The sequence below is a fragment of the Solea senegalensis genome, linkage group LG11 (genome assembly GCF_019176455.1).
Source record: "Solea senegalensis isolate Sse05_10M linkage group LG11, IFAPA_SoseM_1, whole genome shotgun sequence".
Lineage (NCBI taxonomy): Eukaryota > Metazoa > Chordata > Actinopteri > Pleuronectiformes > Soleidae > Solea > Solea senegalensis.
In genome coordinates this window covers 9,789,773-9,804,201 of record NC_058031.1, presented here as the reverse complement: position 1 = coordinate 9,804,201, position 14,429 = coordinate 9,789,773, and the positions used below count along the sequence as shown (strand labels likewise).

Here is a 14,429-nt window from a genome sequence, read left to right as displayed (position 1 = left end):
GGGTTTTGACTCATGTGGTTATTCATTAAACTAAACGCTTTGTGGGCATGATAGTATTTTATTGCTGTTGCATGAAGTTTCATCATACCTTCCGTGACAGAGCTCTTGCTTGTTTCACAGCTGGTGTAGGATATGAGTAACTGGTTATATAATATCATGTTAGCACCTTTGTACTCCATGGTTACTTTCCTCACTTGGTGTTGCCATAATAAAAAGGTGAAGTCAAGCATGAGTTAGCATTATAGAGCCACAGGAGACAAGCACACACGCTGTTGTCCTGCTCAGACAACAGCTCTTTAATCATGTGGCTTTATAATGTTCTGTTGAGTGTTGACTTAACTGGGCTGCTCCTGTTCACTTTTCTTTTTCTGGTGGTAGCAGATTTCATCAAAAACAGGAATCCACCAAATTATCCTCCAGGGCCACGGGGTCTCCCCATTGTGGGGAGTTTCTTCAGTATGGACAGTAAACATCCACACATTTATTTGAGCAAGGTACAGTTGTTTTCATGTGTCATTATTAGATTAGGAAAACTATGGAAAAACAAATGTTCACATTAGGCTCTTGAATATATTATTCTGATACATTTGAACTCAATTTGAATCATTAGATCAGGATAGTTGTGTATGTGAGCTATACGAATACCTACAGCTTTCTGTAAATACATTTTATTGGCTCTGACGTGGGTTCAACAGTGGGGGGTAAACAATGTGTTTTTATTTATTATCATTCTTCATTTGTTTCAGTCCAATGCTGCATCCTCTGTGAAGTCAAATGTATGAAGTATATTTGAGGAAAAACGTTTTAAATACAAAATACAGCCCAACAGCTTCTTAACCCTTTAATACCTCACCCTCAAAATATCCGTCTACACTTTTTTGCTTATTTTAACCATAAAAGGACCAGAGAATGTCCTGTAACTAAGCGCTTTTGCCCATTTTTCCAGAACTTCCGGAACTTCCAATATCTGGCAGTTATTCACAATTTACTGCATGTTAAACTACTGTTTTAACAATTCTAAATGAAGTTGTACATGAACAGGTTTTGCATGTTTAACAGTATAAAACATATTTTGAAAAATGTATCGCTTCCTGTATGCGACATGAGATCTTAACAGAGCTATTCTGAGAAACAGAGAGATTTGAGTGGACTGACCTCATTGTGTTTGACCCTGTATCGTGTCTTCAGCTGGCTGATGTCTATGGGAACGTGTTCAGTATTCGGGCTGGCAGGGACAAGATCGTGGTCGTGTCTGGATACAAGATGAACAAAGAAGCCATAGTGACACAAAATGACATTTTTATTGATCGAGCATACAGTCCAATAGCTGATAGGTTATACTTCGGCTCAGGTAAAACAAAAAAGATTTTGTCTCGTGCAAAACAGAAACAAGTTTTCACAAGTCATTAACTCTTGCATGACTGTGTGTAGGTGGTCTATTTATGAGTAATGGTGAAAAATGGAAGAAACAACGACGTTTTGCCCTGACTACGTTACGCAACTTTGGCTTTGGCAAAAGCATCCTTGAACAGAGTATCCTTGAGGAGGCCAAATACCTGCAGGAGGTGATGGAAAATGAGAAAGGTAGTTCAAAAAAGAAATATTATGAACCCATGATCCCATGTAGTAGAGTTTCTGAAACAAATAAAACAGTTACCATAAAAGTGAACTCTTCTTCTTCAGGTGAAGCTTTTAGCACAGCAGGCCTCTTCAACTACGCTGTGTCCAACATCATTTGTCAGATGGTGATGGGGAAACGCTTTGACTACAGCGATCACATCTTCCAGACCATGCTGAAGTATTTGGCTGAGGTTCTGGCATTGGAGGGATCCATATGGGGTATGGTAAGTCAACATGGATTTTGGTGTGAAAATATACCTAAAATGCTGAAAGAGTTGTCAGATGCAGTCAGATTTTACATCAGGTGTAGCACTTCAACAAAGATTGTGCCAGGTCTGAGAGCCAGCCTGATATTGAGCTTCAGGAGTTCTCCGTTTGCCATCTTTTGCCACAAAACAGATCATGAAGCATGGCAAATATAAGTGGACTCTGTATGATTGACAGTGCACCATTCACGAGTTGTTGAATTGCAGGTGACATCTGTGAACTTGCAGTTTCAAAAACTGACATGGTGCTGGTCAAATCGCAGCTCTTCAAGGCCCTTTTAAACACAGTCTACGAATCAGATGCAATAATAACAATAACAATAACAATAACAATAATAATATGGGGGCACCCTCCACCTACAAGTGAACATCAAAGATGGAGGGAAACAGCAAAGTGGTGGGGCAAAGGACGAAATGGGACTGAGCCATGAACCTCAATTTAATGTCCACACACAAAAATGGGAACTATTACTTTAACTGGTGGTTTCAACTCAATATCTTTTCATTCACTGTTCAACCACTTTATCCTCCACATGAGGGTCATGGGATCCATCAAAGGTCCAACATACCGAGATGAACAACTATTCACAACCAACACTCACTACAATTTAGAGTGTCTAATTACCCTCTGTGCTTCAGACCTTCTTGCTGTGTGGCAACCACTAACCCGCTGTTAGGGGTTAACATCACAAAAATTCATTTTTCTTCCATCCCCTGTTTTCTTTTGTGTAGCTGTACGAGTCATTTCCCAGCGTGATGAAGCACTTGCCAGGCCCTCACAACAAAATCTTCTCCAACTTTAACCACATCAGAGACTTCATCAGTGAGGAGATTGAGACGCACAAGAAGGATCTGGACCACAGTGATCCTCGGGACTACATTGATGCTTTCCTCATCGAAATGGAGAATGTATGTCAGAAAGAACACACATACACACACACACACACACATTTAGTACATTTGTATCCCTCTATGTTGATCTGCTAATCCCTACTTTATCCACTGTTGCATTTCTGAACAGCACAACAAGTCTGAACTGGGCTTCAATGAGACCAATCTGACCTTGTGCTCTCTGGATTTGTTCCTGGCTGGAACAGAAACAACGTCCACCACTCTGCAGTGGGCTTTGGTTTACCTCATCAAGAACCCTGACGTCCAGGGTAGGTGACATTCTGTCGGTCTCAAAGAGCTGTGACAAAGGAAACATCACATCATACTCACATCACAGGATTTAGGATCACAATGTTAGATGATCAAGGCTGGCTTGCAATGTTAATGGTGATGTATGTAAATGATCTAAAGCCATGGTTCTCAAACTGTGGTATGCAGTGGCATGCCCAGACATTTTGGGGGGCAGGTGTTCAGTGAAAAATAAGGATTGTGGAACTATCAGCTGCCTTATTATAGCAGTGAGAGATTATAAAAAAGACATGCGAGGCACTGTGGCACATGTTCAATGTAATTACATATTCATTTATGTCAACATGTTAAGAACTAAAGGTGTCAGAACTGTTGTACAAAGTATCATGAGCGAGTGAAGAGTGAGCATTGCCACTTTAAACTTTAGGGAGCGGCAATCGCTCTCTAAAGTGAGCATAAGCATACGTGTTAATTATGTAGCCTAATGTAAACCTAATGTAAACCTACACAATACTAAATATTCAGTTTAAGTGTACTGATAGATTCACATGTTGTACTAATGACAAACTCTACCGAGGTGCACAGTCGGCTAATTTATGCTCAGCCGTGGTGGCGCTGTATGAGACAGGCTACTTCACAACAGAGACAAAAAAAGGCAAGTTATAGCTTGGCAACTGAGGCTTAGGGGGCAAACAATACACTCGACTCGATTCATTTATGTGTTGCCCGGCTGGTTGGACAGGTCTGGGAGCAGGTGTGTCCGCCTCCATTTGTGCCCGCTCTGCAAGTTCACGTTGACAAAGGAAGAGAGGCGTGTGCGGCGGAGGAGGAGCGGTGGCATATTAATTGGGGCAATATTATCACACGCTTATAATCATCGAGAATTTATAGATGATCATGTCAGCATTGGCCACATACACTGTTAAAAATAACAACAAACTTTCAAAAGGGCACTTGCTTGGTCCAGAGGGCAACGGGCAGGTGCTATAGTACCACCTAGTGTCTACCTGTGCACGCCACTGGACTGGTACGTGTATCACCAGTGGTACACAAGCTTCCTCTGATGGACGGAAATCAGAAATACTTGAATTTTGACCAGAGTGCATAGAAAATGAAACAAATCTTTATCTACTTTCACTATAGCAGTGTGTTAAGTATATGTGAGGAAGAAGAGGATGAGTGAGCAAATGAGGGGAATAGATCTGCCTCCTGTAAATAGTCCATAGCTGACTTTGCTTGGTCTATTTACACCACTGTATTTTAGGTTTGATAAAGTTCAGCACTGTTGATGTTTAGCAGCAAACTTCTCTCTCCTCACTCTGCTGGCATCCTGTATGTAGTGGCAACAAATCAGATTTTTCTTATGGTTCTTGATTGTTTGATGATTGTTTTATTGTCAAAATCCTTTCAATACTATGCTGTGTCAATGTTTTTGCCACTGTTCCTGCCATCCACCATCAAATTTTAAACCTCGGCCCTCATAATACACTCAAAATATTCAACTTTATTGTATGTTGAGGTGCTACAAGCCACGCCATTGGCTGCAAACCAAAAAATAAACAAAGATTGCAGCCCACAAAGTTATGTGTATTTTGTGAATATAGGGGCTGCACTATTGTTCCGCATTAAAGTAGTATTTTTAATTGAACATGTTTCCTTAATGTCTGATGACATCACAGTCATGTGTATGTCTTAACGTAGTCATTTATCTTCGACCTTGAAGAATTTTCCTATTCTAATTATCTAAGACAATAATTGTTTTTTTATCTCTAGAAAAGGTCCAGGCAGAGATTGACAGAGTGATTGGACAGAGCCGTCAGGCCACGATGGCTGACAGACCCAGCTTGCCCTACACTGATGCTGTTATACATGAGATCCAGAGAATGGGAAACCTTGTTCCCCTGAATGGACCAAGAGTTGCTGCCAAAGACACAACACTGGGCGGTTATTTCATACCAAAGGTGAATTTTAAAACAATGTGTATTTATTTTGTTCTTAAAGCATTGATCGGTGTTAAACCTGCGAGTCTTGCTTTTTAGGGTACGACTATATTGCCCGTGCTGACCTCTGTGCTGTTTGACAAGAATGAATGGGAAACTCCAGACACCTTCAATCCTGGACACTTCCTAGATGCTGACGGGAAGTTTGTAAAGAGAGAAGCTCACATGCCTTTCTCTGCAGGTAAACCAGATTAACTTCAAAGCATAAAACACACCAAACTATAAATTGTGCTCTTACACTTTCTCTGTGCGTGTGTGTTCTTCAGGGAAACGTGTGTGTCTTGGGGAAGGCCTGGCCAAGATGGAACTCTTTCTGTTTCTGGTAGCTTTACTCCAGAGGTTCTCCTTCTCTGCTCCTGATGGAGTAGAGCTGAGTGCAGAGGGAGTCACTGGAACGACACGAGTGCCACATCCCTTCAAGGTTCATGCTAAAGTTCGCTGAGTTTGGCAGAATCTCACCAAACTGCTTTCATTTAACCACTGCTCTGTAACAGACAGGACCAAAGTTAAACACCTCAACCACAGTTAATTCTCATGCTCTCACTGTTGTAGGATTGTATTATGTACTAATCGTTATCAGTCTCTCTGCCTGTACAATTCTGTGTAAGTGTATAAGCAGAACCAAAACAATGTTGACTGTTAATTCATAAAGGGAGGAAATGACATATACATGATTTGTTGGTATGTTTTAATATTCAAGCTGGTGTCTTTTATGAAGCCGATAATAACAGTAATTAACTATTCATATAGCATATTTCAAAACACCATGACAAGGTGCTTTCTGGGATACAAATTATGAATAAACAAGTGAATTAAAAGCAACACAGGAATCAAGTAATATACAAATCAAATAGAATAAAAACAATGAACAGCAGGGAAATATTCAGACATTAAAGGTGACATAGAATGCTTGTATCACACATATATGTTAGTTATGGAGGTCTACTTACATATATTAACTTGTTTTCATGATTAAAAACCTCCTAATCGCTGCAAACGAGCCGATCAAAATATCTCCTCACTGACGCTCTCGTCAGCCGCGCTGTTTCAGACCAAAACCACACCCCCAGAATGTGGACTGTGTTGTGATTGGCCAGCCAACGAGAGCTTTCCCACTGTTCTGTGATTGGCCAGGTACCTGGAAGTGACGTAATAGATAGGCCAGCTCTCAGATACACAGCTCCCCCTCTGGCACGGTGGATGCTCTGCATCTCAGCAGCAACAACGAGAGTAGTTCTTCTTCTTCTGCGGTTGAATGTACGCAACCGGATGTGCCCGGACTAGTGCCCGCACCAGGAGGCGCTACGGTGGTGAGAGGAGTGGTGAGGATTTCTGATGACGACATCAAATTAAGGAAGTGCCGATCCGCTTCGCAGAGCCCAGGAAAACAATACAACACTATTTTCTCAGCAGTGGCTGAACTGTTGTTCTGAAACTTTAGGGTTTCATAAACGAGGTAATGACGCAGATACACACACAAACGCAGCGTTAATTGGAGCTTCCGGTCTATGTGGGCTTTAAGGCCTGAAACACCACACTGGTAAAAGAAAAATGTGTTCTGAGAAGGGAAATTAAAAGGAGGACCAAAACAGATTGTCTCAGGTACAACGTTCCAGAGAGTTTGTGCACAAATCAAAAAGGCCTGCTGACCCTTGACCTCAGCCTTGATTGTGGAGGACTTTCATTCAGGTTATGATCAGGGAGATCTTTAATTATTTAGGTGCAAGTCCACTTTTTTTATATTTGCCATAAAGGTTGAACTAAATATTCAAAACTATAGTCTTTTTTTCATTAAAAGTGAAAAACATTCCTTCTTTCATATATTAGATAAGATTCCTAAAATGCTACCGACTTGGTTATTGACCATCTACTTTAAAAGAACTGTCTTTAACTACTGTATGTGATATTGGACCCAGTTACAAACATTTAAACTCAGTTAAACTGCTTTAATTCACAAGGTTAGATCACTCATTTTAAAGCTGGAGTTAAATGGAGATTTGGTGGCTGAGGCCAGAGGTTTGGAGACGGAAAGACAGAGAAAGGATTGAAAGCAGGTGGGTATAACCCTGAGGACACAGAAAAGAAGCGACTGAACTAGAATCAAGAGCAAGAACACGACAGACTTTAAACCATGTCCCCAATTATTAGCATATATGATCCAGTCTAAGTGAGGAGTGAGAGCTTTTATGATGAGAGATAACATTCAGGGAAGATTGGCAAGCATACGCAGAAGCTGTGCTGAGGTGTGCACGTTCAATGTGCACGCTCTTTTGTTTCCCCCAGAAAACTAAAATAAATGTTTTAGTGACAATAAAACCTATGAATATGAATATGGTTTCTCATTAACTCTGAACTATGTGGGCCTAGTGACATGAATTATTGCTGTTGTTTCACCATACGTGTGCCGACAGAGCTCTTGCTTGTCAGTAGGAAGGTAGTGTCAAATATCAGTGACCGGTTATGTAAGAACATCAGCACCTCTGTACAGACAAGGAGTTGTTTTTTTCTCTTTTTGTGGGCAGGTATTCATGATAAAAGAGCAAACTCGGGGCTTTATACAACCACATGTGCTGAAGTGAGGAGAAAAGCTCACACCGTCCTGTTGTTTGGCTCAACGCTTTAACCATGTGGCTTCAAAATCTTCTGTTGAGTATCGACTTCACGGGGCTGCTCCTGTTTGTTTTTCTTTTTCTTCTGGTAGCAGATTTCCTCAAACACAGGAATCCACCAAATTATCCTCCAGGGCCACTGGGTCTGCCCATTGTGGGGAGCTTCTTTAGTGTGGACAGTAAACATCCACACATTTATTTCAATAAGGTAAACATTGCATTATAAAATCTGTTGCAAGTTTGCTAAATATTTTTGATATACTTTGCGATGTTTGGTTTTCAAATGCATTTTTGCTGCCTATATTTTTAAAATGTTCAATTTCTATTGTAATGATAGAGTATATAATCAGCTCAATATCAACAATTGAGGATCAGGATAGTTGCACAATGCAAGCAATAAAAACATTTCTAAATCCTGTTACTTATTTATAAATAATGCACATTTATATAGATTACACTTCATTAAATGTGTTTTTGGCTCTGACACCATACATGTTTCCTTCTGATTTATTCATTTTGGATGTTTGAATCTATACACTGTTTAACCAGGGAGCTTCTCTCTACTGTTGCTGATCTGGGTCAGTTCTGGGCAGGGCTGACAACCAGTTCAACTGTGCAGTGTTAACATCAAATAGCTCTGATCTTTATTTTTTGTTCGTTGTTGAAATTTGTGTGAAAACAACTGGTGATCCCACTGAAAGTTGTAACCACTATAAACATCTGCTCAGTAGAGAACAGCAGCAGTGCATTTTGGCTCACCACTGTTTGTCCCTCTCTGATGTCTCCAGCTCACCGATGTTTATGGGAATGTGTTCAGTGTCCGCCTCGGCAGGGACAAGATGGTGTTTTTGACCGGGTACAAGATGGTCAAAGAAGCCCTTGTGACGCAAGCTGAGAACTTTGTGGATCGACCATTCAGTCCAATGGCTGACAGGTTTTACTCAGGCACAGGTGAAAAGATGCCTCTTTTTCTTTTGTCTTGTACTCAATACAAACCACCAAGTCCTTAACACTTCTTCTTGTGCATGCTTGTGTAGGTGGTCTATTTATGAGTAATGGTGAACAATGGAAGAAACAGCGACGTTTCGCCTTGTCTACCTTACGCACATTTGGCCTGGGCAAAAGTGTCATGGAACAGAGTATCTGTGAGGAGACCCGATACCTGCTGGAGGTGATAGAAAAGGAGAAAGGTGATTTATAAGGATATGATGAGATCATATGTGAGGTATAGCAAAGCACTGCATCTTAACAATTAACTCTTCTTCTTCTTCTTCTTCTTTGTCATCATCATCATCATCATCATCAGGTGGACCTTTCAGCACAGCAGTCCTCTTCAACAACGCTGTGTCTAACATCATTTGTCAGATGGTGATGTCGAAACGCTTTGACTACAGCAATCACAACTTCCAGACTATGCTGAAGTATTTGTCTGAGGTTCTGATGCTGGAGGGCTCTGTGTGGGCTTTGGTAAGTCAACACGCATTTCAGTTCAATCCTGTTCACAGAGACAACACTCTATTAGGTCTGGTCAAAGGTGGAAAGAAGATTTTGCTTGAAAGAGGTCCAGGAAATTGACTGAATTTGCTGTTAACACAATTTCATAGCTATTTAATCAGGATCTCATGGAGTTCAAGCTTACTGGAGACTGGCAGAGTCAGAATCACAGTCTTCATTACTCTCATACACTCACAACAAGCACAGTAGCAAATGAGAGAGGGGACCACAGCACCTTTGACACAAAACTGCAGCTGAATAATGCCATCACAAAAACAATGCCAATCTGATGACATATATTATCATATCAATAACACCACCAAATGGCAGTGTTCAAAATCCTACACTATCAAATACTCAAAATCAAAACAACGTGACAACAAAAACGCAATGCATGACTCATGGCGTGAACGGCACACACCCAATATATACAAAGCCACCACACACAATATACCAAAACAGCCATTTCAGCACCACAAACAGGTGCCAGTGGGAGCCCACGTGAGGTTGTGTCCCCCACACACGTATCGCCAGTTACGCATTACAGAGATTCCACTATAATTCGAACAATATGTAAACTACGTTATCAATTACACTTCTACACAAAATTAGATGACAGACATGATAGACAATTGGAGCCATGAAGAATGCTGAACTTTTTAGAAAGAGAATGTAGAAACAATAAAATCAAATACAAATTAGTGCAATACGAAAATTAAATTTTGACCTTCACAGTCTCTATTAAATAAATCTGTATTCCAATAAAAAGTATCCGCATGGGTGAAATGTTCCTTTTCTGACAATATTAGTCAGAGCTCAAGTCAATTCAAGTTAATTCAATCAAAATCTAAAGGTTCTCAAAAAACCCAGCCTGTATAAAGACAAGACTGGTACTTACATGAAACTTATGGTCATATCCAGTATATAAATCACAGACACTACTGTGACAATACTGATCAAAGGAATTACATGTTTAACTGTACAGTTTCTTTCTTATCTCAGTGCAAGTATTTCCCACATTTTAATCAACATTTTATATATTTTTAATCAACATTAGTTATTTTAAGCTCTTAAGCATGAATTATGATATTTTTCCTTGCTTTTCATATGAAATATTGCTAATTCTGAACCTTTGTACAGTATCCATTTAATTATGGACAAAATTAACATACTCAGCAGCTCTTAACAACACAAACAGTGCATATCAGTACAAAAACAAACACAACATAAACATTGTGTAATTTTCTGTCATATTAATAAACAGATGTGCAACTTTAACTCTGACTATAATTAACAATTAATACACTGTGAACAGCAGTGATATGTCGGGTTCAAGTTTTTTACAGCGAGTGAAGACATGGTTCACCGCCTCACGTGAAGCTAATTCCGTTAGCATACGCTAGCGCTAGTTAGCTCGAGCAACTCACCAAGACGATTCCAAAGGTTGTGTTACTCCTGGCTTGCAGGTCCTCAAACACTTCTCTGCCTCAGGTGCAGATACTTTCGCTAAGTAATCGCTGAATTAACAACCGTTGTTCTGCAGAGTTTGTATCTTATCTCAGTGTTGTTCATTCTAGCATTCTAGCATCACTACCGGAACAAACCACACACTTCACTCTCGTGTTAGAAGGCGGGTCTAACTTCAACTGACCAATCACAACGCGATACAACTTGACTAAGTGTGTGCGCCGAACTCCTCTGATTGACAGACTGATTAACGAATAAAAATAATGAGAACTAAGGAAACTCTCTAAATAAAATAATATATAACTGAACCCAATTCTCTACTGGGTGACAGTTTATTTAAACAACACAACTCTGGTCACTGTTGGTTGAGATTTTGGAATACAAAAAACTAGCCACCATTCTCTCCTACAGCCAGAACCACAACAACAACAACAAACTGCCCCTGTAACAAACTCATGTATTCATCCATGAATACATGTGCCAATCTTTAGAGTGTCAATTTACCTAATCCCCATATTGCATGTTTTTGGACTGTGGGAGGAAACCGGAGTAAAGCGGCTAAAATCTGTTTGTCCTTGTGTCCCTGCTGGCAGCTATGTTTTTAGTGAGGGCAAGCATCCATGTCTCAGGCTCACTCCCAAATTCAAGATTTTATTTTTTCTTCTATCCACTGTTTCCTTTTGTGTAGCTGTATGAGTCGTTCCCTGGCGTGATGAAGCACTTGCCAGGTCCTCACAACAAACTCTTCTCCAACTTTAACATCCTTAAAGACTTCATCAGTGAGGAGGTCCAGAGGCACAAGAAGGACCTGGACCACAATAATCCTCGGGACTACATGGATGCTTTCCTCATCGAAATAGAGAATGTATGTGAAAACACACCCATGAACTCGTTTCTTTATCTTAGTGAGGACATCTCATAAGCATAATACATTCCCTTAGCTCCTTACTCTCACAACTATGCCTAACCCTAACTCTTAAAGTTGTGGGGCCCAGACAAAATGTCCTCACAAAGGTAGAATTGTAGGTTGTTTTGGACTTCACAAAGACATAAATACAAGGGGGACTTAATTTGTGTCCTCATAAGTCAGACAAGTCCAAATATTGTGACTGTGTGAACAGATTTAGGTCCCCACAGCATGAGTAATACCTGGAACACACACACACACAACACTGTGCATTTAAAGTCCTCTCTGTTAAACGGCTGCTTGAATCCATTTATGCATCTCTGAACAGCACAACAAGTCTGACCTGGGCTTCAATGAGACCAATCTGACCTTGTGCTCTCTGGATTTGTTCCTGGCTGGAACAGAAACAACCTCCACCACTTTGCAGTGGGCTTTGGTTTACCTCATCAACCACCCTGATGTCCAGGGTAGGTGACACATTACATTACATTACATTACATTACATGTCATTTAGCAGACGCTTTTATCCAAAGTGACTTACAATAAGTGCATTTAAACATTTGAGTACAAATAAGAGCTGGTAGTAAGACACACTAGACACACAATAGAAGACACACTATTGAGTTCACTTCCATCACAGTTCACTGTGCACTTTAAATCCATGGAAACTGAGCAATATATCACAAAACGTGACACGTGACAATGTAAATATCTGACTATATATACCGTCAGTTATAAAGATTAGCCGTACTATTCTGACATCAATGTTTAGAAATCCCCCAAATCACATATAAAATAAAGAAGACATTAAAGCCATAAGCTTTTGTTCCTTGTATTTCTAGAGAAGGCCCAGGCAGAGATTGACAGAGTGATTGGACAGACCCGTCAGCCCAGTATGGCTGACAGACCCAGCTTGCCCTACACTGATGCTGTTATCCATGAGATCCAGAGGATGGGAAACATTGTTCCTCAGAATGCGCTCAGAATGGCTGCCAAGGACACAACACTGGGCGGTTACTTCATACCAAAGGTACATCTAGCGTATAATGAAGAAATGAGAATGAAAAATGTGAGTGTTGTTGTTGCTGCAGCGTCACTTGGTGCTGACCTGTGAGTCCTGTTTCCTAGGGTACATCCATAATGCCCATGCTGACCTCTGTGCTGTTTGACAAGAATGAATGGGAAACTCCAGACGCCTTCAATCCTGGACACTTCCTCGATGCTGAGGGAAAGTTTGTGAGGAAAGAAGCTCACCTTCCTTTCTCTACAGGTAAATCAGATTCTTCAAAGTATTTCCCATTTTTCCATGACGCACTCAGACGCATGTCATGTTCCTTATGTTTCCTTATGTCACAGGGTTTGGGTCTCGAAAAATCACACACCCTCACTACGGTGACCCACTTGTGTCTGAGTAACACTGTCTCTGTCTCAGTACTATGGCGTGTGCTATGCAGAGGGTCCAGCCCGCAAATTCCTTCATCTCCCACCTTTGTCTGTTGCAGTCGTCTACCAGCTCAGCATTATTTGTCTCATTTCCTTTTGTTTGCCTCCTCCATTTGATCCTCACAGGGAGCTGTGAGCTCCAGTATCACCACCTGTCTTGATGTTTCTGACTGAACGACACTGTCTGGTCTCAGTGTGGTGATTTTGATGGACTTGCTATTTTCTGGTGTTTGGTATCAATGATGAATGATCAGATTGACCAATTTACGACACTAGCACTTGGTCATAGCACCAACAATAGCATTGCTGTCCCAGGACTTTCAGGCAGCAGATTAGGGTGTGCCAGCACACAGCAACCTGATCTTTGCAGCGCTTCAGCTCTTCATGTTGTCGTTCCTCCAGTCCAAATCTCTATGTTCCAAGGCTGGAGATGGCAGTTGTCCATGCGGGTATCTCACCATCAACCCTCCACCCCCTCTTGGGGTGCCCAAGGGGCCTATTCTTCTTGATAAGTTTGTAGCGGTTGCCGGGGTCTTCCTAAACCAAATCAGATTACAAAATGTATCTTGTGCTCTTACACTTTCTGTGTGTGTGTGTTCTTCAGGGAAACGTGTGTGTCTTGGAGAAGGCCTGGCCAAGATGGAGCTCTTCCTATTTTTGGTAGCTTTACTCCAGAGGTTCTCCTTCTCTGCTCCTGATGGAGTAGAGCTGAATGCAGAGGGAGTCACTGGAGCGACACGAGTGCCACATCCCTTCAAGGTTCATGCTAAAGTTCGTTGAGTTTGGCATATTACCAAACTGTATGTCAATTCTTTGTAATAAAGTTGTTTTGTAAAACCAGTTGTTGATCCAAATAAAAAAGTAAATGAAAAATTCATTATTTGTTGGTTTGTGTCTCATTTCAGGCCATTAATACTACTGATGCCACTATTACTACTACAACTACTACTACTACTAATAATAATAATAATAATAACAACAACCTTTACTTATATAGAACCTTTCAAAACAGTTACAAAATACTTCACAAAAAAATAAATAAAAGCAATATGGAGATCAGTTAACAAATGAAATATAATTTAGAGATGTGAGGAGGATGGGACTGGCAAAATGGGAGAATACGAAGGGGTGAGATGAGAGGGCTTGTTGGGTGAAAAACTTTAGCCATAGACTGAAAACATTTGGGATTGACATCAAACGATATGAGACAAAACAGGAACATTTCAGCTTTTACTTCCAGGTATTTACATGAGGAAGTGATACACAACATTGACGTTAGCACCTTTTATTTGAACCCACCCATTTTCAGGTGAGCAAAAGTATTGGAACAGATGCACTTTATGCACAGGATTAAAGTGAATAAGACTTAATATTTAGTTACAAATCCTTTGGTTTCAATAACTGCATCAAGCCTGTGAGCCAATGACATCACCAAACCTTTGCATTCTTCTGCTGTAATGATCTTCCAGCTTTCACTGCACCC

At 40.6% G+C, this 14,429-nt stretch overlaps 1 protein-coding gene across 1 annotated transcript; it reads left to right on the top strand.

Moving 5' to 3' along the window:
- Nucleotides 1-224: 224 nt before the first annotated feature.
- LOC122776820 lies at nucleotides 225-13,786 on the top strand. The gene is made up of 18 exons (XM_044037541.1): nucleotides 225-494; nucleotides 1,189-1,351; nucleotides 1,432-1,584; nucleotides 1,684-1,844; nucleotides 2,619-2,795; nucleotides 2,908-3,046; nucleotides 4,800-4,987; nucleotides 5,066-5,207; nucleotides 5,293-5,467; nucleotides 7,603-7,843; nucleotides 8,424-8,586; nucleotides 8,673-8,825; nucleotides 8,942-9,102; nucleotides 11,285-11,461; nucleotides 11,832-11,970; nucleotides 12,346-12,533; nucleotides 12,632-12,773; nucleotides 13,551-13,786. The coding sequence occupies exons 1-18, from the start codon at nucleotides 303-305 to the stop codon at nucleotides 13,724-13,726; spliced, it is 3,030 nt and encodes a 1,009-aa protein (XP_043893476.1). The 5' UTR covers nucleotides 225-302; the 3' UTR covers nucleotides 13,727-13,786.
- Nucleotides 13,787-14,429: the final 643 nt, after the last annotated feature.

Coding starts and splice junctions, on each gene's coding strand:
- LOC122776820 (XM_044037541.1), top strand. CDS start 303: ATGTGGCTTTATAATGTTCTGTTGAGTGTTGACTTAACTGGGCTGCTC. Junction 2,796..2,907: donor TCCTCATCGAAATGGAGAAT/GTATGTCAGAAA, acceptor ATTTCTGAACAG/CACAACAAGTCTGAACTGGG. Junction 8,826..8,941: donor GGTGATAGAAAAGGAGAAAG/GTGATTTATAAG, acceptor CATCATCATCAG/GTGGACCTTTCAGCACAGCA.